This window comes from Chlamydotis macqueenii, chromosome 23 (assembly GCF_036417535.1).
Source record: "Chlamydotis macqueenii isolate bChlMac1 chromosome 23, bChlMac1.mat, whole genome shotgun sequence".
NCBI classification, from domain to species: Eukaryota; Metazoa; Chordata; class Aves; order Otidiformes; family Otididae; genus Chlamydotis; species Chlamydotis macqueenii.
Window position 1 is genome coordinate 1,327,823 of NC_141578.1, and position 20,643 is coordinate 1,348,465.

General features: G+C 70.8%; 3 protein-coding genes across 3 annotated transcripts in view; all 3 read right to left on the reverse strand.

The window, feature by feature from the left end:
- CELSR2 (cadherin EGF LAG seven-pass G-type receptor 2) overlaps positions 1-630 on the reverse strand; it is a 30,762-nt gene extending 30,132 nt beyond the window's left edge. The window contains exon 1 of the mRNA XM_086765951.1: positions 500-630. Coding sequence (XP_086622077.1) covers positions 500-630 — 131 coding nt within the window. The remainder of the gene's footprint in view (positions 1-499) is intronic.
- A 927-nt stretch (positions 631-1,557) lies between these two features.
- Positions 1,558-7,790, reverse strand: SARS1 (seryl-tRNA synthetase 1). The gene is made up of 11 exons (XM_086765899.1): positions 7,609-7,790; positions 5,918-5,988; positions 5,662-5,742; positions 4,916-5,074; positions 4,322-4,465; positions 3,887-4,042; positions 3,247-3,468; positions 3,037-3,166; positions 2,339-2,496; positions 2,120-2,249; positions 1,558-2,017 (listed from the first exon to the last, which is right to left on the reverse strand). Exons 1-11 carry the CDS (start codon positions 7,742-7,744, stop codon positions 1,857-1,859), a joined length of 1,548 nt encoding a protein of 515 aa, XP_086622025.1. The 5' UTR covers positions 7,745-7,790; the 3' UTR covers positions 1,558-1,856.
- A 1,511-nt stretch (positions 7,791-9,301) lies between these two features.
- On the reverse strand, positions 9,302-19,395 carry ELAPOR1 (endosome-lysosome associated apoptosis and autophagy regulator 1). The gene is made up of 22 exons (XM_086765508.1): positions 19,239-19,395; positions 16,502-16,622; positions 15,895-16,087; positions 15,410-15,557; positions 15,237-15,317; positions 14,899-15,004; positions 14,663-14,812; positions 14,375-14,463; positions 14,108-14,285; positions 13,773-13,901; positions 13,596-13,686; positions 13,404-13,509; positions 13,183-13,320; positions 12,845-13,099; positions 12,110-12,283; positions 10,996-11,176; positions 10,792-10,888; positions 10,606-10,707; positions 10,239-10,365; positions 9,962-10,140; positions 9,699-9,864; positions 9,302-9,536 (listed from the first exon to the last, which is right to left on the reverse strand). Exons 1-22 carry the CDS (start codon positions 19,341-19,343, stop codon positions 9,468-9,470), a joined length of 2,985 nt encoding a protein of 994 aa, XP_086621634.1. The 5' UTR covers positions 19,344-19,395; the 3' UTR covers positions 9,302-9,467.
- Between the last annotated feature and the right edge of the window lie 1,248 nt (positions 19,396-20,643).

Below are 20,643 nucleotides of genomic sequence, written 5' to 3' on the forward strand. Positions count from 1 at the left end.
AGCGCGGCCCCGCGGGCGGGCGCGGCGCCCATAGCGCGGTGCGGCCGGTGCCCGCTGCGCCCCGCGCCGCCGCCTGCGCCGCTCCCGCCGCCCGCGCGCGCCCGCCGGGGCGGGGCCGGCACCGGGACCGGCCCGCGCCGCGCTTAAAGGCGCCGCCGCTCCCCCGCCCCCGGCCCCGCCGGCGGCACCGGCCCCGCCCGCATCGGCGGCAGCGCGGGGATGCGCGGGCACGGGGCACGCCGCACACACAGGCACGTCGCACACACGCACATGGATGCTGCACGCAGGCACATGCACCTTGCGCGCACACACGCGTGTTGCACACACAGAGACATGCAGGTCGCACACACGCACCTGTACGTCGCACACACGCACATGGATGTTACGCACATGCACATGGATGCTGCACACACGCACATGGATGTTGCACACATGCACATGGATGTTACACACGTGCACATGGATGTTACAAACATGCACATGGATGTTACGCACACACATATGGATGCTCCACACACGCACATGGATGCTCCACACACGCACATGGATGTTACACACATGCACATGGATGCTCCACACGTGCCCGTTGCGCACAGACACACAGGTCACCCGCACCCCGGCCGCGCACATCGCACACGCGTGGGGCACAGGCAGCAGCACACATCGCACGCACGCTGCACACGCACACACAGGGCACACGCACACACACGCGTGACACATGCAAGCCCATCCCCCCCACTCCATGCCACCGCTGCGCCCCAGCATGGGGGGGGTCCCCGCCCCAGTTCTTGGGGGCCATCACAGGCCTGGACTGGAGGGGCGCTGGGACAAACTGGGAAGGACTGGGAAGCAGAGGACGTGGAGCACTGGAGGCCTGGCGATACTGGGGGATACTGGGAGGCTGGGGGGGGGGGTGCATCCCCATGGGGGTCTAATGGGGCAGAAGGAGCAGTTGGGTGCAGCCCCCCCACCCCGGCACCCACGCAGCACCCACCCCGCAGCCGGCGCCGTGTGCAGGGCGTGGGAGCCGGGCAGGATGGTGCAGCGCCGGGCCCGGGCGGCAGAACGGGTCGGACGGGTGCAGATGGGGTGCGGGGGCCCCACAGGCGGCCCGGGTGCTGGGGAGCCACCCCGGGGACCCCCCCGGCGCCCGCCCGGGGCTGCGGTGCCGCAGCGGGGGCCGCTCCCCGCCCCGGGGGCCCGGCGCCCTTCAAAGGGGAGCCTGACCGGCTGGTCGAGGGCGCTGCGCCCCGTGGGTGCAGCCGTGGGTTTCCCACGCACAAGCGGGGAGCAGGGGGTGAGGGCCGGGCCCCTTCCCGCGGGGAAACTGAGGCACGCAGCCCCCTCCCCACCGCGCGGGGGGGCCCGGGCTGGCAGCTGGGGCCGTGGCGCGGGGGGCCCCTCGCTGAATGACAAACGGGCTCCGCGCAGCGCGGCCTTTGTCTGGGGCATTGTGTGGGGCGGCGGAGGCCCCCGGGGAGGGGGGGCGAGGGGGAAAGGCAGCCAGAGCCCCCCCGCCCCCCCCTTTCCCCGCAGACCCCCCCAGGGACGCGCAGCTCAGCAGCTCTCGGCTTTATTGGATGGAGCGCGAGGACGTGTCCCGTCCCTGGGGAAGGGAGCAGGGCCCTGGGGGGGCAACGGGGGGGCCGCGGCCCCCACAGCGTCAGTCCTTAGTCCCGTGGGAGCGCGGCGCTCCGTGCCGCAGCGCGGCAGCGGCGAGGGGGGGCCCAGGCGGTGACCGGCACCTCCCAGCCGCAGACGGGCCCCGAGGCGCGGGCGATGGGCGCAGCCCGGGCGATGAAGGCAGGATGACTCAGGCAGGTCCCCGGGGGAGGGGCTGGGGGGGCGGGCGGGACTCAGGCGCTGCTGACGCCCATGTTCTGCATCTGCTGCTCCAGCACCCGCTCGCCGCCCGCCCCCGCCTTCTTCTTGCCCCCCTCCTGCTGCTTCTTCTGTTTCTTGGAGAGCTCCTGCTCGATGGGCGCCGGCCGCACGAACCGGATCAGCTCCCGCAGGTCTGGGCACGGGGAGACACGGGCGTCAACCCCGGCCCGGCGCGAGGCTGGGGTACTGGAGACCCCCCCGGCACCCAGGGTTAGGGGGGACGGCAGGGCGTTACCTGGGGGCATGAAGTCTCGGAGCTTCTCGGGGACGCGGACGCCCTCCTCCGTCTGGTAGTTCTCCAGGATGGCGCAGATGGTGCGGGTGGTGGCACACATCGTGGCGTTCAGCATGTGCACGAACTCCACCTGCGGCGGGGACACGGCAAGGGGGGGGTGACGCCGTAAAGCCGAGGAGGGGGTGAGCGGGACCCCCCTGCCGCACGGCTCGGCCTCACCTTGTCCATCATCTTCTTGGTCTGCCCGTAGCGGATGCGCAGGCGGCGCGCCTGGTAGTCAGTGCAGTTGGAGCAGGACACGAGCTCGCGGAAAGCGCCAGAACCAGGGAACCAGGCCTCCAGGTCCAGCTTCTTACTGGCAGCGTGGTTGAGGGAGCCTGGGGGAGAGCGGGGCAGCGCTGAGCTGGGGTCGGGGGGCTCCTGTTCCCCCCAACCCCAACGTGCCCGGCCCACGGGACGGCAGGCACGGAGCCGCCGGGGTGACTCTGGCTTTGTCGCAGGGGTGTGGGGCTCCCGCGCTGCAGCGGGGAGGCTGGGAAGGAGCGTTTAAATGGGATCGTTTTCCTGGGAGAGCTTCCAGAAGGACTCGGGACACTCAGACTGTCCCTCTGGAAGGGACAGCGGGGACAGCGGCAGCACAGCAGGGTCCTGGCGGACCCAGAGCCAAGCGGAGGATCCGCAGAAAAACAAAACTCTCCTTCCTCCCCGGCCCGGGGCCAGGCACCTCCTCCCCCTCGCCAGGCGTGGGGACAGACACCTTGGGAAGGCGAGCCAGGGACAAAGAAAGCCGAGCCGGGAAGTGGGTCAGGGCCGCGGTGACACCCGAGGCGCTGGCAGAGGTGGCCGGTGTCCCCTGGGCCGCCGCGGCACAGAGGGGCGGCGGCGGCGCCGCGCGGTGAGGAAGGCCCTGCCCCTACCCGAGACGATGTTGACGATGTGGTAGGGGATGCCCAGGGACTGGTAGAACTCCTCGGCCGTGGCCATCATCTCCTCGAACATCTCCCAGGATTTGTTGTCGTGAGGCGAGGCGTAGACGAACTGCTCGATCTGCAAAGAGAACGGGACGCCGCGTTGGCGCCGGATACGGCCCCGAATTCCCGGCGGGAACGTCGCCTCGCTCCTCTCACCTTCTCGAACTGGTGGACGCGGAAGATGCCGCGGGTGTCGCGGCCGTGCGAGCCCACCTCCTGCCGGAAGCAGGTGGACAGCCCCGCGTACTTGATGGGCAGATCCTCCGGCTTCAGCCACTCGTCGCGGTGCAGGGCGGCGATGGGCTGCTCCGAGGTGGCGATCAGGTACTTCTCATCGACGGAGCTGTCCTCCGCCTTCTCGCTGCCCTTGCCGATCACCTGCGGCAGGGACAAAGCCACCGGCCCCCTTCCCCAGCTGCTCCCGCGTCTCCGGGGACAGACGCTCGCCGGCAGATGCGCAGGCAGCGAGATTTTCCGGGGCCAGCGCTTGGAGGGGGGGACAGGACGGCTCGGGAAAGGGAGCAGCTGCCGCTCGCTGCTTGTTTGCCCTCCCTTCAAAGGCCCGACGGCCTCCCGCCAGCCAGGCTGGGGACGAGCCACCTCCCGTCACCGCACTGCCATGACAACGGCGTCAGCCGTGAAGACGGGCCTGCGCCAGGGCAGCGGGATCTCAGCCGGCTCCCTTCTGGCAGAGGAAGGCGCACGGCGGTGGCGCGGGGGGAAGGCCGGTGGCCGGAGGGGACGGCGGGGGCCCGGCGGCGGGACGCGCGGAGCCGGCGGGCGCGGAGCCGCTCACCTTGTAGAGCTCCTCGTCGAACTGGCTGAGCTGGGCCACCTCCTGCATCACCTCCTTCCGCATGAAGAAGGGCGTGTAGACGGGAGTGTAGCCCTTGGCGCGCAGGCTCTGCAGCGCGTACTGGATCAGCGCCTGCTCCAGGAACACCAGCGGACCCTGCGGGACGGGGGAGCCACCGCCTGTCACACCTCCCCACGCCGCGCCATCCCCTCCTGCTCAGCGCGTCGGGGAGCACGTCGAGCCCTGGGCGGCCCCGCTGCGGCATGGACGGCCGGAGTCCATCCCGCAGGATGAGCCAGCTCAGCGTGTGCTGCCGCCGCCGCAGAGGCTCAGCCCAGCGGAGGAGAAGCCAGGGCCCCCGTCGCCCCCCGGTTTCCATCAGCTCTCCCTCCGGCTCCGGCCGTTCCCGCACCCCCGCGGGGGCCGCGCTCGCACCTTAAGGAAGTAGCCGCGGCTGCCCGCCACCACAGCCCCCTTCTCTCCCTCGTAGCCATCCACCATCACCACCAGGTCCACGTGGGAATACTTCTTCCTGCAGCTGCAGTCGCCCCACACCCGCTCCACCTTGTTGTCCGCGTCCTGCACAAAGACGGAGAGAGGAGGAAGGGGAACCCCATCACCTGGGCTCCCAGGGCTGCGGCGACACCAGTCTCTGCATCGCACTGGGCCCAGTTCGGGACCCCAGGCTGGATCCCCAGTCCTGGTCCCGGCCGGTCACTTATTATACGGCCGCTTGGCAACCGGCCCAGCCCAATTGTGTTCCCCCAGGAAAATATTCCTGCGGGATGAATGAAGGCGGCGGAGGGAGATCCCAGCCCCCGGCTGGCAGCGAGTTTCCCATGTATTCCCCCAACAATGGCCACGTCCAGCGTCGTCTGAGCCGCTCTTTGTCTGCTCCCGGCAGGAAGCTCTGTCTTGTCATGCAGATTTCATTCCCTTGCCCGCTGATCTCAGGGTTGCGGGGGGAGTGACCACCCCGCAGCGAGCCCCCCTCGCTCGCCGGCTTTGATGAACTGCCCTCGTCCCTACCTCGTCGTTGCTGATGGGCACCGAGGGGTGGAGGAGGTTCCCGATCTCCCGCAGGCTCTCGAAACGTTCTGCCTCCAGCCTGACGCGCTCGGCGTCGCACTGCAGGATGGCTTCGTCGATGAGCAGACGGACCTTCTTGATCTGCGACACCTGCAGAGCCTGCACGGGGACACGGGTGAGGCGGAGAGGGGAAGACACCGCCGGGGAGAGGGGGCTGCCGGCCGCGCACGGTTAACCACGGACCCTCACCCCACCCACACAGCCTCCGGAGCGAAACTGGGGCCCGAACGCATCAAAGAACAGCGCCGGGGGACAAAGGGCCTGAGCCAGCGAAGCGGCCAGCTCCCATGGCAGCAAAAGCCAGCCAGCGCCACGCTCGTTAAACATCGCAGTTAATGAGCTGGGGAGGGGCAGGGATAGGGAGGAAGGGGCTTGCAAAGGACATGGAACGACTCGGGCCCCCGGGGAAGCGCAGGACGGGCCCTGGCTGGGGAGCAGGCTGGCAGCTGCACGGATCGAGGCCGAAAGGGTCTTTAGATGAAGGACACGGAGCAAGAGCTGGTTAGTGCTGCGCGGGACGGAGGGAAACAAGGATCCTCCTGGCAGGGGAGCTCAGGCAGCACCCCCTCGCTTGGCACTGGGGTTTGGGCACCTCACGCCAGCCACCAAACCAGGCAACTACAGGGGAAGCTCCGGACGAGCCAGGTGGGCTGGTGGCACAGAAGGGGAGACGGGGTCGGACTCACCCCCAGGACGTCGGCCGTGAGCTCGTCGAGGTTCTGCACGCTCTCCGGTACAGACTCATCCGTCCCCACTGGCTCTTTTTTCTGCAGGGGGAGGCAAAAGGAACCCCAGCAGGGTTAAAAGGTAAAGCTTGAGGGTAAAAATATTCCCCAGCGATGTGAGGGAGAGGCCTGAGAGCAGAGGCCTGGGGAAGATATCACCAGTGAGCAACGTCCCACCAGTGAATCGCCGCCAGGATCGCCTGCCTCTGTGCCTCACCTTCATCTTGTCCCCGATCGTTTTGCTGCACAGGTTCTTCAGCTTGTTCAGGTTATCGGCACGAAACCTGCCTGGAAAGCAGAGGGGAGGGAGCCGTCACTCCCTGTCACACCGAGAGCGGCCGCAAAGGCTGTGGGAGCAGGAGAGGGGATGGCAGCTCCCCGACGTCTGTGGCCGCCAGCCCTGGGCATTTGGGAAGGACAGGAGAGGGTCTGACGGCGTGAGAGCACGGTGCAGGGCTGGCTGCGACATGGGGCAGGGGTGCGGGGAGCAGAGGCCTCCCACGCAGGGCTGGCATTTGAAAATGCCTGCAGTGACGCTGCACGGGGCCACAGCGGCGAGCCACGACCCCACCAGGACCCCCGGGCCGGGGCTGCTGAGGGCTGAGCGGATCCAGGGCTCTGGGGTCAGAGCGATGAGATTGGGGCTGGTTGATGAGGGGACCGAGGTGACAGCAGGGCTGGGAAGGGCAGAGCCCAGAGCGGAGCCGTCCCCTCCTGGCAGGGCAGCCCAAATCAGAGCCGCGCCAGCCCCAGGGATGCGACACCCCAACGGGGTGACACCGCCACCCGCAGGCGGGACCAGCCCCACGGGGGACCAGGAAACGCAAAGGGTTAAGAGCCAGGGAGCAACACGACCCTGGCAGCCTCCCGAGGACCCCACGGCACGGCACGGCACGGCACGGCACGGCACCGGCACCACCGACAGACGCGGGATTGCATCAGCCGGCTGCTCGCCAGCGTCCTGCCAGCCCTGCGGTTACGCGCCAGCACACCCCTCCGCAGCACCCCCCGCACCCCCCGCAGCACCCAGCGCGGCCGGGACGGGCCGGAGCCCCGCGGGGAGGGGGCTGGTCCTGCGGGATGAAAGGCCCTCGGTTAAATGAAAGCGGTGAGGCGGGCGCGGCCGGAGCCAGGCAGGGCTGGACGCGCCGGGCGCGGTGAAGCAGGGCCGGGCTCACGCACATCAAGAGGACGAAGCGTTTGAACCCACCCGAGGGGTGGGAGCTCCAGCAACCCGCGGTTCCCTGGGCGCCGCGTCCCCCTCGAACCTCCCACCACGTCCGGGTACCCGAAAACGGGGCTCGACGGCAGCTCCCGCTGCCCACCCGCGCCGTCTTTGCTCCCGCCCCCTCGAACCGCCCGGGTACGAATTCACCCCAAGATGTGGGGGTGGCACCGTGCGGGACCCCCCCACCCTGCCCGGCCGGACGCCGCAGCAGAGCAGGGAGCGGATCCCTGCGGATCCCGGGAGGGGGGGGACCCACGTGCGGGCCAAAAACGATCGACACCAGGGACCTGTCCCAGGCCTGGGGAGGGGGAACGGGGGGATGCACCCGGAGAATCGCTCCCCAGCCCTGGGGAAGGGGGTGAGGGGGGTCCACCCAGGGACAGCCCCCCCCCCCCCCCGCAGGGATCCAGCCACCGGATCCCCCCAGTCCCAGAGGGGAAAGATCGACCTCGGGCTGCGAGGGACCCCCAAAGGTCACCCCACCCTGCTGAGGGGGTTTGGGGATCAACCCGGGGACAGGCTCCTGGCGCCGGGGGGCTGCACGAGAAGGGATCCCCCACCCCGGGGGCGTGTGAGAGGGGACAAGCCCAGCTTGGGACAGAGGGGGGTGCCAGGTCCCCTCAGCTCCCCCCCAGCCCGGGGGGTGCCAGCCCCCAGCCCGGCCCCTCCGCCCCACGTACACCTCCGCCAGGCGCCGTCGGCCCGCACCAGCGCGTCCACCAGCGCCGGGTCCTTGAAGCGTTTGCGCTGCATGTCCCGCACCATGGCGGGGTCGCCGCCCTTGTCGGCGCGGAACAGGTCCAGGTCCAGCACCATGATGGCGGCAGCGGCTCCGCTCCCGTCCCGGCGGCGGCCGCCACACGCCGCGCATGCGCGGGGAAAGGGGGCGGGGCATGCGCGCAGACATGCGCGCAGAGCCGGCCGCCAGGCGGCGCTGTGGCGGGGGGGGGAGTGGGTGTGCGTGCCGCGGGGAGCAGCGCCCCCTGGTGGCGTGGCGGTGGCGCAGCGGGGCGGGGGTACGGTGGGGGGTTCGGAGGCGGGGGGGGTCCGGGCACCCCGGGTGTCCCCAAGGGTCCCCCCGCGCCACTCACGGCACAATCACAGCCCCACAGCACCCACAGCGCCCACAGCACCCCAATATTCGCCTCCACCCGGTCCCCGGGGGCTCCCGGGGGGGTCCAGGCTGCCCCCACCCCTGGGGGGACCCCGACTCGTCCCCCGCCCCGCAGCGCCCAGAACGTGCGGGAAACCGAGTAAAACGGGCCGGGGGGGTCCCGGGGGGCTGGCACCGGCCCCCACCCCCCTGCGCCAGGGTCTGTGGGAGCGAGGGGTTTGGGAGCGAGGCCGCGGGGACCCCCGGGATGGGGGGGGACGTGCCGAGCCGCGTGCCACGGCGGCGGTGGCAGCTTCCGGCATCGGGCAGCCGCGCTGGGGCACAATCGCCCAAACCGGTTAATTTGTGTTGGGGGCCAAGCCAGGCCGGGCAGCGAGGGGCGGGTGCGGGGCTCTGGCGCACCTCACCTGGCACGGCACGGCTGACACGGCACGGCACGGCACGGCCTGGCGTGGGATGGTGTGGCCTGGCACAGCGTGACACGGCATGGCATGGCACGGCATGGCCTGGCATGGGATGGCACAGCACGGCATGGCACGGCATGGGATGGTGTGGCCTGGCCTGGCACGGCACCACCTGGCATGGCTCAGCATGGCCTGGCCTGGCATTGCACGGCACAGCATGGCATTGCCTGGTGCAGCATGGCCTCAGCACGGCATCACTTGGCATGGTCTGGCACAGCCTGGCATGGCATGGCGTGGTGTGGCCTGGCATGGCATGGCACAGCATGGCATTGCCTGGCGCAGCGTGGCCTGGCACGGCATCGCTTGGCATGGTCTGGCACAGCCTGGCACGGCATGGCGCGGTGTGGCCTGGCATGGCATGGTGCGGTGTGGCCTGGCACAGCCTGGCACAGCATTGCCTGGCGCAGCGTGGCCTGGCACAGCATCGCTTGGCATGGCCTGGCACAGCCTGGCACGGCACGGCACCGCCCCGATCCTCCGGGCACTCGCCTCGGCACCGTGAGCTGCGACACCAGCGCGGGAAGCAGCCGCACCACAGCCGGAGCTCGCACACGCGTGTGCACACGCTCACCCCCATCCACACGCACGCCCCGCCCAAAGCGTGTGAACACCCACCCCGCCCACTCGTGCACACGCACACGCGTGTCCACGCATATCCCCACACCACAACCCTACCCCACGCACGAGCACCCCGCACACGCGTGTGCTACACCTACGCATGCGCCCCACCCGCTTGCCCCCCCCATTTCGGCGTCCCGGTGCCGGGGGGGGCGCAGAGGGGACACAGAGCCGTCGTACAAACCCCACGCCTGTATTTGGCAATTTTGGGCGCTTGGCTGGCGGGGGGGGGACACACGGGGGCGGGGGATGACGTACAAAAGCCGTAACGAAGCTCCGGTCCGAAGCGGGTCCCTAAGGCCACGTTGGGGGGGGGTGGGTGCGGGCGGCCCCCCCCGCCCCGTCACAGCTCCATGGCGGCGCTGCCGGACGACGTCTTCAGCGGGATGGAGTCGAAACCGTCCGACGTCCTCTGCGGCGAGCGCCGGCGTCAGCGACCCCCGCACCGTCCTGCGCGTCCCGTCCCCCCCCCCCCGCCCCGGGGTGGGGGAAACCGAGGCACGGAGCAGCCGCAAACCACGCCCCCGCTGCGGCTTCTCCGCTGTCTGCTCCGGGGTTGTGCCCCTGCCCTTACCTTCGCCGCGAGGGACTTGATTTTGCCGAAAAGTGATTTTTTGCTGGTGAAGACCAGGTCGTCGTCGGCGTCCTCCCCCTCCATGATGGCGCAGCTGTCCGGCGCCGGCAGCTCGCTCTCCTTGGCCGCCGCGTTCATCACCAGCCGGGAGTATTTGTACTCCAGCCTGGGGACGGAGAGGGGGACACGGAGCGGTGGCATCGGCCGCGACCCTCGTCGTGTCGTTCCCCCCCCCCCCCCAAAATCCTGGCGGCGCCACTCACTTTTGGTTCTTTTTCCAGAAGTAGGCGGCGAGGGCGGCGAGCAGGACGGCGGCGCAGGTGCCGGCCGAAATCCCCACTTTTAACCAAAAATCCACGCTCCGGCAGGCCCTCACCCGCTGCGCCGGCAGGCTCAGCCCGCCGCGGCACAGACGGGGCTCGCGCCACACGTAGGTGGTCCTCTGAGTGGGGGGGGGGGGGGAGGCAGATACAGGGGGGTTCAGCGGGCGGGTGAGCCCCGCAACCCGCCAGGCCCACGCGCGGGGGGTTGCGGGCGCACCTGGACGCCGCCGAGGCACGCGCCGACGATGGGGCGGTAGTGGCCGGCGGAGCAGCGGGGACACGCTTCGCCCGTCACCCACAGGAAATGGAAGGTGCAGCCGTCGCAGGTGCCCTCGGGGCATTTGCTGGGGATGGGGGGGGGGGGCAGAAAACAAGGGTGGGGGGCTCGGCCGGCGGCGACACCCCAGGGCGGGGCGCAGGGTCCCTAAAGCGAAGCACCCCACGCCCCGCCAGCCGCGGCGGGGGGGGGGGGGACAGGGGTGCCACCCTGGGGTGGGGCGGGGAGGATGCTCCCGCGCCCCCTCCCCAAAGCCGCCCCGATCCCCAAAGCGCCCCCCCCGGTCCCCGGCGTCGCCCCCACCCACCTGGGCACGGCCAGGGTGCCGGTGCCGGAGCGCAGCGGGTCGCAGCGCAGGCGGATGGCGGCGGCTCGGCCCCCGTCGCAGGGCTGCGTCGCGTCGTTGGACCTGCCCAGAGGGGACACCCAGGGGCTCAGCGGGGGGGGGGGGGGGGGACACGGGGGGGTCCCCGCCCCGGCCACCCCCCCTCACCTGTAGAAGAAGACGAGGTCGGGCAGGTCGGGGTGGCCGGGGGGAAAGAGCTCGGGGGGCGAGGTGACGCCGTCCAGCGTGGAGCCGGCGGTGACGCCTGCGGGGAGAGCGGGGTGGCACGATGGCAGCGGGGTCCCACGGGAGGGCACGGCGAGGGCGAGGGTCCGGCCGCGGGAGGGGGGCCCCCGCGCGCCCCTTGCTCACCCAGGAGGCGGTCGGCCAGGCTGACGGGCTGCGAGGACACGGCCGTCCTGGAGCCCGTGACGCCGGGGGGCACCAGGATGGCCTGGCAGACGTAGGCCCTCACCACCCGCGCAGGGTCCCCCTCGCCCGCCGGCAGCCGCGCGTCCGTCACGTTGTCGGTGCACGAGGCCGCCTTCCTGCCCTGCCGGCGAGGGAGACGGGGTGACGCCGGGCGGCGGCGGCGGTGCACACGTGTGCGCACGCACGCGTGCCTGCAAGGGAGGCTGCACACCTCTGCACCACCGCACGCACGTGCGCTTGCGTTGGCAGGACTGCGGGTGCGCGTGTGTTCGCACGAGCGTTTGGGCGTGTCTGCACGTCTGTTTGCACCAGTGTGCGAGTGCGTTTGTATGGCTGTGTGTAGTTGCATGTGTGTTGGCGCGACTCTGTGCGTGTGTTTGCGCAACTGTGCGTGTGTTCGCATACGTGCATATGTGTACATATATCCGCATGTAAACCTGCATTTGCACAACTGCATGCATGCATTTGCATGGTGGCATGCGTGTTCGTGACCACGTGCACGTGTTTGCTCGACTGCAGGCGTGCATATGTCTGCACGAGTGTGCAAGCGTGTGTGTTTGTGTGAGCGTGCAAATGTGCACGAGTGTTTCTGTGACTGCGTGTAGCTGCATGTGTGCACGTACAACCGCGTTTACACCTGTGTTTGCAGAACTGCATGCATGTGTTTGCATGACTGCATGTATGTGTGTGGCTACGTGCATGTGTTTGCATGACTGTACGTGTGCACGTGTGTGTTTGCATGAGTGTGCACGTGTTTGCATGACTGTGTTCATGTGTTTGCACAGCTGTGCATGTGTGCTCATATGACTGCATGTACATGTTTGCACAACAGCATGCGCTTGCGTGTCTTTGCATGACTGTGCATGTGTGCACGTGTGCTTCTGTTTGCATGTGCACCTGTGTTTGCACAAACGCATGCATGCATGCATTTGCATGGCTGCCTGCGCTTGCACGACCGCACGTGTGCGCGCACGTGTTTGCCCCAGAGATGCACGCGCACACGCGTGTTTGCGCTACCTGTGCGTGCACACGTGTGCTCCGGCCCCGGCCTCACCTGGTGGCCGCAGAGGCTGATGTTGAAGTGGTGGAAGTACGTCAGGCCCTTGGCGGTGAAGCTGGGGCCGGTGGCGAAGGCCGCGCCGGCGGCCAGCGCCGAGAAGTCGTAGTGCAGGATGCGGCCCGGCAGCGCCAGCGCGAAGCTGCAGTTGTTGTAGCAGAGGGAGCGCAGCTGGGGGGGGGACAGGGACAGGAGGTGACAGTCAGGGGCGGCCGGGGGGCTGGCGTCACCCATGGGGGACAGCTGGGGGGGTCCCCTGGGGACAGCGGAGAGCTGGCATCGCCCGGCGGGGATGGCGGGGAGGGGGTGTCACCCACCCGGGGTCAGAGAGTGTCACCCACCCGGGATGGCTGCGGGACTGGTGGCACCTCCCTGGGGGGCTGGCGTCACCCACACGGGGGTCAGACAGTGTCACCCAACTGGCATGGCCGGGGGGCTGGTGTCACCCACTCGGGATGTTGGGGGGAGGTGATGTCACCCACCCATGATGAAGAGGGGAGCTGGTGTCACCCACCCAGGATGAGGACGGGGGCTGGTGTCACCCACTTGTGGTGGGGGGGGCTGGTGTCACCCACCCAGGACGGGGGGGGGCTGGTGTCACCCACTTGTGATGGGGGGGGCTGGTGTCACCCATCTGGAGCCCACAGCATCACCCGTTTGGGACGGCCACGGGGACAGCACCCCGCCACCCCGCAGACCCCCGCACCCGAGGGGACCCGCGGGGACGGGCACCTGGTTGCTGCGCGTGCCGGGGCCACAGGGGTGGCAGGCGGGGGTCCCGTCGGTGGGGTGACCCCGCAGGTAGGTGCCGGGCGGGCAGGGCCGGCAGGCGCCCGAGCCGCGCTCCAGCGCGTTCCCGGGGGGACACGGGGCGCAGGACCCCGCCGGCTGGGGGGCGCAGCGGCGGCAGAAGGACGCCACCCCTCCCAGCACGTTGGTGACGTTGACGGAGTAGAGCTTGGCCACGTCGCTGCTGTACCGCCGGCCCTGGCACCGAGAGCAGCCGTCACCACCGCGCGCGCGGCCCCGCGGCCCCCCTGGCCCCCCGGGGGTCGCCCCCCGGCCCTCACCGCCTCGTGGTAGGGGGTGCGCTGGAAGGCCCAGGTGAAGCTCACGGTGGCGTTCTTCTCCACCACGTAGGTGTAGGACTGCTTCCCCCTGGGGCCCGTCCACGTCTCCACCGGCGTGTTGGTGCGGGAGTTGACGCCCTGCGGGGACACGGGGATGGTGGGACCCCCCCAAATCGGGTGGGACCCACCCCAAAATGCCCCCGCTGTGTCCCCCCGCTCACCACCATGAAGTAGAGCTCGCAGCTGACGCTGCAGATCGTCTCGAAGACGAAGGTGATCCTGCCCACCTCCTTGCTCTCCTCGTCCTCCAGCTCCGGGCTCGGGGGGCTGGGGATGGCGTGGGGACGGCGTGGGGACGCTGCCGGGCTCTGCCCCACGGCGACGTCCCCCCTCCCGCCCCGGGGTCACCCCACCTGAAGCCGGGGACCAGCAGCGTGAGGATCATGAAGTCGCTGTCGGAGGCTCCCGCCGCCGTGTAGATGTAGTCCCCCGCCACCTCCCAGCCTGCAAGGACACGGCCAGGGCTCGGCGGGGTCCCCGGCTGCGCCCCCCCGGGAGGGGCCGGCGAGGGGCCGGCGTCCCGGCGCTACCTGCCATCCCCTTGTACTCGAAGTTGATGCCGCTGAGGACGGTGGTCTCCATGTTGGGGGGCAGCACGTTCCACCACTTGTACTCCAAGCCCAGCGCTGGCTCGGTGCCCGCCGGGCAGCTCAGGCAGCCTGGGGACAGGAGGGGACAACGCTGCGGCGGGGCGGCACCCGCCACCACCCCACCCCGGTCACCCCTTGGGGATGGTGTCGGTGACATCCTCACCGGAGCCGCGGGGACAGGAGGGGACGACGCTGCAGCGGGGTGGCACCCACCCCCCTCCCCAGTTTTGGGCGCCCTGGTCACCCCTCGGGGACGCTGCCGGTGACGTCCCTACCGGAGCCGTTGGAGTAGGAGCCGTAGGGACAGGGCTGGCAGGTGCTGCCGTTGGTTTTGGCGAAGCCGGGGTTGCAAGGGGGACATTTGGTTTTCACGCCGGACGGGGGCAGCTGGGCCGCCTGGGGAAGCCGCTCGCTGCAGATTTTCGGTTCTGCCCACTTGAACATCAGCTGGGTCTGCCGGGGCGCAGCGGGGGGCTCAGCCGGGTGGGGGGGGACACACAGGGGATGCCAGGCCCCCCGAGACCCCCCAGCCCGGGCCGTACCTCCCCGTCGGCGTCGCAGGCGGTGTGGGTGTAGAAATAATCCTTGTCGGTGCAGGGTGGCCGCGGCTTGCAGGACGCTGAGCCGGGCTCTGCCCCGCGCGGGGGAGACGGCGGCTGAGCCAGCGCTGCCGGGGGGCCTCACCGCCGTCCCCACGCCACCGGCGGGACCCCCGCGCGCCCCCAACCCAAGGCGGGCAGGTGCCCCTCGCCTCGCCTCTCTGTTCCCCAGGGCAGAGGTGAGGGGACAAGGGGAGGCGGGCTCTGGTTTTGGGTGGGGGGGCCGCTCACCGGCGTAGGCGGTGGGCTCGCAGGGCTGGCAGGCCGTGGCCCCTTTGCTGGAGAAGCTGTCGGCGGGGCAGAGCCGGCAGGCGGAGGAGCCGGCGGCGGGGGCGTAGGTGCCGGGTTTGCAGGGGAAGCACTCGGAGGTGTAGGCCACCCCTGGCAGCGGGAGGGTGCTGAGGGCGCGGGCGACGCGGGGCGACGCGGGGCGGGGGGGCGGTGGGACGCCCCCTGCGCCCCCCTACCTGTGATGCCGATGTTCCTCACCAGCACGGGCTTGGGGACCTTGGACCAGACGGAGAAGGCGGTGGTGCGCCAGTACAGGACGTTGTTGCCGCGGCTCAGCTCCACCTGGAAAAGGGGTTGGGGGGGTGCTGGGGGGGGGGGGAGGGAGAGGGGAGGGGCAGGTGGTCCCACCGGGAAGGGGTTGGCACCCACGGGTGGGGGGGCTGAGGGACTAAACCCCATCTGCTGCCACCCGCCGCCCCCCCGGTGTCCTCACGGAGCATCTTCCCCCCGCAGGGACGTGCGGGGGACTCCGGGGGACCCCCCACCCCGTGCCACCCCCCACCCCCCCACTCACGCTGTGGAACTCCCAGCCTTTCTCCGTTGTCCTCATCCAGCGCGACTCCTCCACCGTGGGCTGGCACTGGTCGTTCTGCACCTGCGGGGCCGGCGTGAGGACGGGGACCCCCCCGGCACGGCCCCAGGGAGCCCCCCACCCTTCCCCGCGCCCCTCCGCTCCCCGTCACCCACAAAGAACTCGAAGATGATGCTGCTGTCGGGGTAGATGTACTCGAAGGACACGGTGCCCGACTGCTTGAGGTTGACGGCGTACATGAGGGTGGCCGTGCACTCGTCCGTGTTGGACGCCACGTAGTCCCCCAGCGGCACCCACGTCGACCTGGGACGGGGGGCACAGACCGGGGGCTCCATCACCCCTGCCCGCCCCGCGGCAGCCGGCACGGGGACGGCGAGGACAGGGACGCAGAGCTGGGGACGGCCCGGGGGGACACACGTCACCGCGCGGTGGCCGGACCCCGGGGATTCCGTTCCCCTGCAGCCCATCCCCGCGGCGGCGGCGCGAGGCGGGTGGGCTGCGGGGAGGGGGGCGAGGGGGGACCCCGCCGCGGCTGATCAATAATTAAAGCGCCGCTGGAAGTAGGTTACGCGCGCGCGCGGCGCACCGGCGCGGGGCGTTCGCGGGGAAGAGCCGCGGCGGCGGCGGCGCGAGGACTCACGCCGTGCAGTTCTCCACCGCCTCGCCCAGGCCCTCGTCCACCTCCAGGTTGGTGGCGACGTTGGCGAAGCCGTGGGGCACCTCGTCCCACTCGTCGAAGCGCACGCCGGTGCCCAGCGAGTAGGTGCCCTCGGCGCAGGGCCGGCACGCCTGCGCCTTCATGTCCAGGAACTCGCCCGCCTTGCAGGAGAAAGCTGGGGACGCGCCGGGGCGGGGGGGGTCAGGGCCCCCGTCCGCTCCAGGACCCCCAACCAACGGCCCCCCACGGCAACCTCCCCCCCATTTTTGGTTTTTGGCCGCTCTGTGACATTTCCTCGCCTCTGCAGAACCAGCGAGCGCCGGGCTGGGTGCGGCCCCGTGCCGAAGCGCGGCAGAGCCACGACACCCCCCAAGGATTTGGCGGGGGGGCGGTGGGATTTCCACCCCCCCATCGCATCCCGGCCTGAGCAGCCAGGTGCCGTCGCTGCCCGTGAAGGTGTCGCGCCGCGACGGAGCCGACGAAACACCGCGCTTCGTCTCCCCGCCGTCGCCCCCATTTCCCACCCCTGCCCTTCCCACGCACCGAGACCCCCCCCCCGCCCCCCATCAGCACCCCCCCCAAACCTTACAGCACTCGGTGCCCTTGACGGGGTCCGGCAGGCCGGTGCAGAGCCCCGGCGTGTGCGGCACGGCCACCCTCCAGCGCGAGCCCGCGCTGTCGCACGCCGTGTACTCGTAGTGGTACTCGGACTGCGAGAGAAAGCGCACGGGGAGGGAGCTGCGGCCCCGAGACCCCCACCACGCACCCCCACCCCCCCCCACCCCACGAGGGGCTGCCCCCCCACCCCGCGCGTGTTGGCATTTTGGGTTCAAGCTGGCTCAGCGTCCAGCGGCGCCCGGTGTGCCGGCACGGCCTCAGCTGGGACTGGGCTGTGCGGTGGGAGAGGGTCCGTGGGGCGGGGGGGTGCTGGGGGGGGAACGGGGGGGTCCTCTAGGTTTGGGGATACTCAGAGTAGGGGGATGCTCAGAGTGGGAGCTGCTCGGGGTGAGGAGGTGCAGGGGGCACGGGGGGGTTCTGGGTTTGGGGATACTCGGAGTGGGGGGATACTGGGGGCAGGGGGATGTTTGGGGTGGGGGATTCTAGGGGTGGGGGGGTGCAGGGGGCACGGGGGGTGGTTTCTGGGTTTGGAGATGCTCAGGGTGGGGGATGCTCAGGGTGGGGGGCTGCGGGGGGCATGCAGGGGGTTTCTGGGTTTGCGGATGCTCAGGGTGGGGGGATACTGGGGGCAGGGGGATATTTGGGGTGGGGGACGCTCAGTGTGGAGGGGTGCAGGCGGTACGGGGGGGTTCTCTGGGTTTAGGGATGCTCAGGGTGGAGGATGCTCAAGGTGGGGGTGTGCTGGGAAAGGAGGATGTTTGGGGTGGGGGATGTTCAGGGTGGGGGGGTGAGGGGCAGGGGGGGTCTCTGGGTTTGGGGATGCTCAGTGAGGGATACCGGGGGTGGGGAAGCCCAGGTTGGGGGGGTGCTGGGGGCAGGGGGATGTCGGGGGCAGGGGGATGCCAAGAGTGGGACTTCAGGTAGGATGCCCCCCCCAGGACCTCCCCACAGGGCACCAGGGAGGGCTGGGGGGTCACCCAGGCCACGCTCCACACCCCGCACCCCCCCGACCACCCCCCGGGACGAGACAGCCCCGGCGCAGCGCGGGCACCCGGCACCGCTGCCCCCTCCCCGGGCAGGGAGGCCGAAACCCCCGCGTCCCTCGAGCAGAGGGCACCGCCCCGCCGCCGCGCCGTTTGCCTTGGCGCGGGTCAGGCGCGGGCGGCGCGCGGCGCTCGTTACCGGGCTCCTCGGCGCAACCCGGATGCAGCGGGTACTGGGGAGCCGCCAGCCCTGCTGTGCTCACCCCTGCGGCAGTGCCGGCCGGCTCCCGGGTGGGAAGGAGAAGGGCCGGGGGGAGCGGGGCACCGTGACCCCCGCGTGCCGCCCGCCTCCCAGCCAGCGCAGGCTCAAGGCCAGCGAGGCCGAAGGCCGGCGAAGCCCAGCCGCCGCCGTTCAGCCCCCAAAAGCCGAGCCCCGCCGCTCCGCGGTCGACGCCGGCGTGCGGTGGGGTACGGGGGGGGGCGAGGGAGCGATGCTGCGCCCCCCGTCCCTCCCACCGCAGCATCCCTGGGGGTTTGGGGCCGGGCGCCGCGGCCTCGTGCTCCCGGCAGACGCCGGAGCGTGGCAGGTTGGCGAGAAGGCAGCGCTTTGATGTTCCCGTCAGCTGGGATCGGCGGCGGCGGCGGGGGGGAAAGGGGGGCAGAGGGGCGCCAAGGCAGCACCCAGCCTCCCGCAGCCAGGATGGGGGCACCCAGGGGGTCACCCCGGCTCACAGCAGCCCCCGGAGTCGCTCCGGAGGGAATTCCCTAGGGAAGGCGGCTTTTCCCCTCTTCCCAAACTTTCCCCCACCCCAGCACGGAGGCGAGCGGCCGTAACGAGCGATGTTAATCGTTCCCCTTCCTAAAGGCTGCAATTTTGGTTTTTTTAATCTAAATAAATCAACCTAATTCTGTCCGGGGCCGCTCTGCAGCCGGGGGGGGGACCCCGGGCTGTCACCGCCACCCCGCTCCGGCCAGGGGAGGGAGGGGGCCTGTCCCCTCCGTGGGAGCCATCCCTCCCGGGGACGGGCGCCAGCTGCCGCCCATTGTTCCCAGCTCCGGGCCGCGCAAGGTACGTTAGAAAAAAAAAAAAAATAATGGGATCAGGGCAAAAAAAAATAAGTGGCCCAGATGAAAAGCGGCCGCAGGTTGGGGAGAGCTGGGGGGGGCGGGGGAGGACCCACGGAGGGGGAGCACGGACCCACGGGGGGAATTGGGAGGAAATTTGGAAGCTGACGGGGAGCTCGCGGCAGCCGGGGGCGGCGGGGTCCCGGGGTCCCGGGGAGCGGCACAGCCCCCGCGCTCCCCTCGCAGGGCGCTTCGTCCCCCTCGGCCACCGGGGCCACCACGTGCCGGGCTGTGACCGGCACGCGGCCGACGGGGACACGCGTGTGCGTCCGTGTCCCCTCGCCCTGGCACCATCCCCAGCGTGGGACGGGGGGGGGGGTGGGATTTGGGGTCACCCCAACGTCTTCGCGGGGTCAGCGGCCGACACGGGGACCAGGTGGGGACACAGCTGTGGGGCGGGCGGTGGCCCAGGGACCCCCAAGATGACATCGGGGGAGGGGGGTGTCCCCCACGCTACAGGGACCCCGGTGCCACCGGGACCCCCCGCCCCGCCCCGCTCCTCCCCACCGCACGGGGATCAGCCCCGGATCCGCATCCCCCGCGCTACCGGGGGGTCACCGGTTCTTGCCCCCCCCCCCCCCTGCCCCCCGGTACCGGTACCTCCTTGCAGACGTGCAGCTGCTCCCCGCCGCGCTCCGGTCGCACGGTGGCCGCCAGCGACAGCGACAGCAGCAGCCAACGGGCCCCGGGACCGGTACCGGCCATGGCGCAGCGGCGGCGGCGGCGGCGCTCGGCCCCGCGCGGGTACCGGTCCCGCGGCCCCGCCCCCCGCCAACGGCCCGGCCCCGCGCGCGCACCTGCCGCCACCTGCTCCCCCCCCCCCCCCCGCCCCCCCCCGCCCCGGGCATCATCCCGGGAACCGCCCCTCCCCCCACGGCAGCGCTGCGCGGGGCGGGGACACGCGGGTCCCCCCGCGCCCACGGGTGGGTGTGGGTCCCTCCGTGTCCCCAGCCCTGAGCCCCACCCCCCGCAGGGAACCGGTGCCTGGGGCCGGGGAGCGGCCGGGGTGGGGCGGGGCCGGGGGGTGGACGGGGGACGCGGCGGGGGGGCGACACGGCTGTGTGTTCTGGGCACGGGGGGCACGGGAGATATGGGGACACGAGGGACATGGGGGACACAGGGGGCACGGGGGACATGGGGACACGAGGGACATGGGGGACACGGGAGATATGGGGGATATGGTGACATGGAGGACATGGGGACGAGAGTGACATGGGGGACACAGGAGATATGGGGACACGAGGGACATGGGGACACAAGTGACATGGGGGACACAGGGGGCACGGGAGATATGGGGACACGAGGGATATGGGGGATATGGTGACACGTGTGACACAGGGGACACGGGAGATATGGGGACACAGGGGACACGGCACATGGGGGACATGGGAGATGTGGGGGACACGAGGGACACGGGGATATAGGGACACGAGTGACACAGGGGACACGGGAGATATGGGGACACAGGGGACACGGCACATGGGGGACATGGGAGATATGGGGGAGATGAGAACTTGAGGGACACGGGCGACACGAAGACATGGGGGACACAGGCAATATAGGGACACGAGGGACATGGGGGACACGGGGGACATGAAGACATGGGGGACATGGGGGACACGGTGGACACAGGGGACACGGGAGATATGGGGACATGGGGGACACAGGGCACATGACATGGGGGATATGGGGACACAGGGGACACGGGGACTTGGGGGACACAGGGGACGCGGCTCTGTCCGCGGCGGCACAGGGACGCTGGCGTGTCCGGACGTGAGACACGGCCGTGGGGTGGGGACACGCCTGCCCCCACGGCGGCATGGGGCCACCACGGCAGCTGCGGTGGCACGGGGACACGGCGCTGCGGGGAGGTGTCACCCCGACAGACACAGAGCCCGGGGACCCCGCGGCCCCATCCCCGAGCGTCCCCGCAGCGCGGCCACTCCCGCCGTCACCCACCCCACGGCCGTCCCCTCGCCACCACCAGCACGGCGGGGAGCGGCCG

Coding starts and splice junctions, on each gene's coding strand:
- SARS1 (XM_086765899.1), bottom strand. CDS start 7,744: ATGGTGCTGGACCTGGACCTGTTCCGCGCCGACAAGGGCGGCGACCCC. Junction 2,497..3,036: donor CATCGTCAACATCGTCTCGG/GTAGGGGCAGGG, acceptor GCTCTCCCCCAG/GCTCCCTCAACCACGCTGCC. Junction 2,250..2,338: donor CCAAGAAGATGATGGACAAG/GTGAGGCCGAGC, acceptor TCCCCGCCGCAG/GTGGAGTTCGTGCACATGCT.
- ELAPOR1 (XM_086765508.1), bottom strand. CDS start 19,343: ATGGCCGGTACCGGTCCCGGGGCCCGTTGGCTGCTGCTGTCGCTGTCG. Junction 15,005..15,236: donor AAGGCTGGGAGTTCCACAGC/GTGAGTGGGGGG, acceptor CCCCTTTTCCAG/GTGGAGCTGAGCCGCGGCAA. Junction 10,141..10,238: donor CGTGCCTCGGCGGCGTCCAG/GTGCGCCCGCAA, acceptor CCCCCCACTCAG/AGGACCACCTACGTGTGGCG.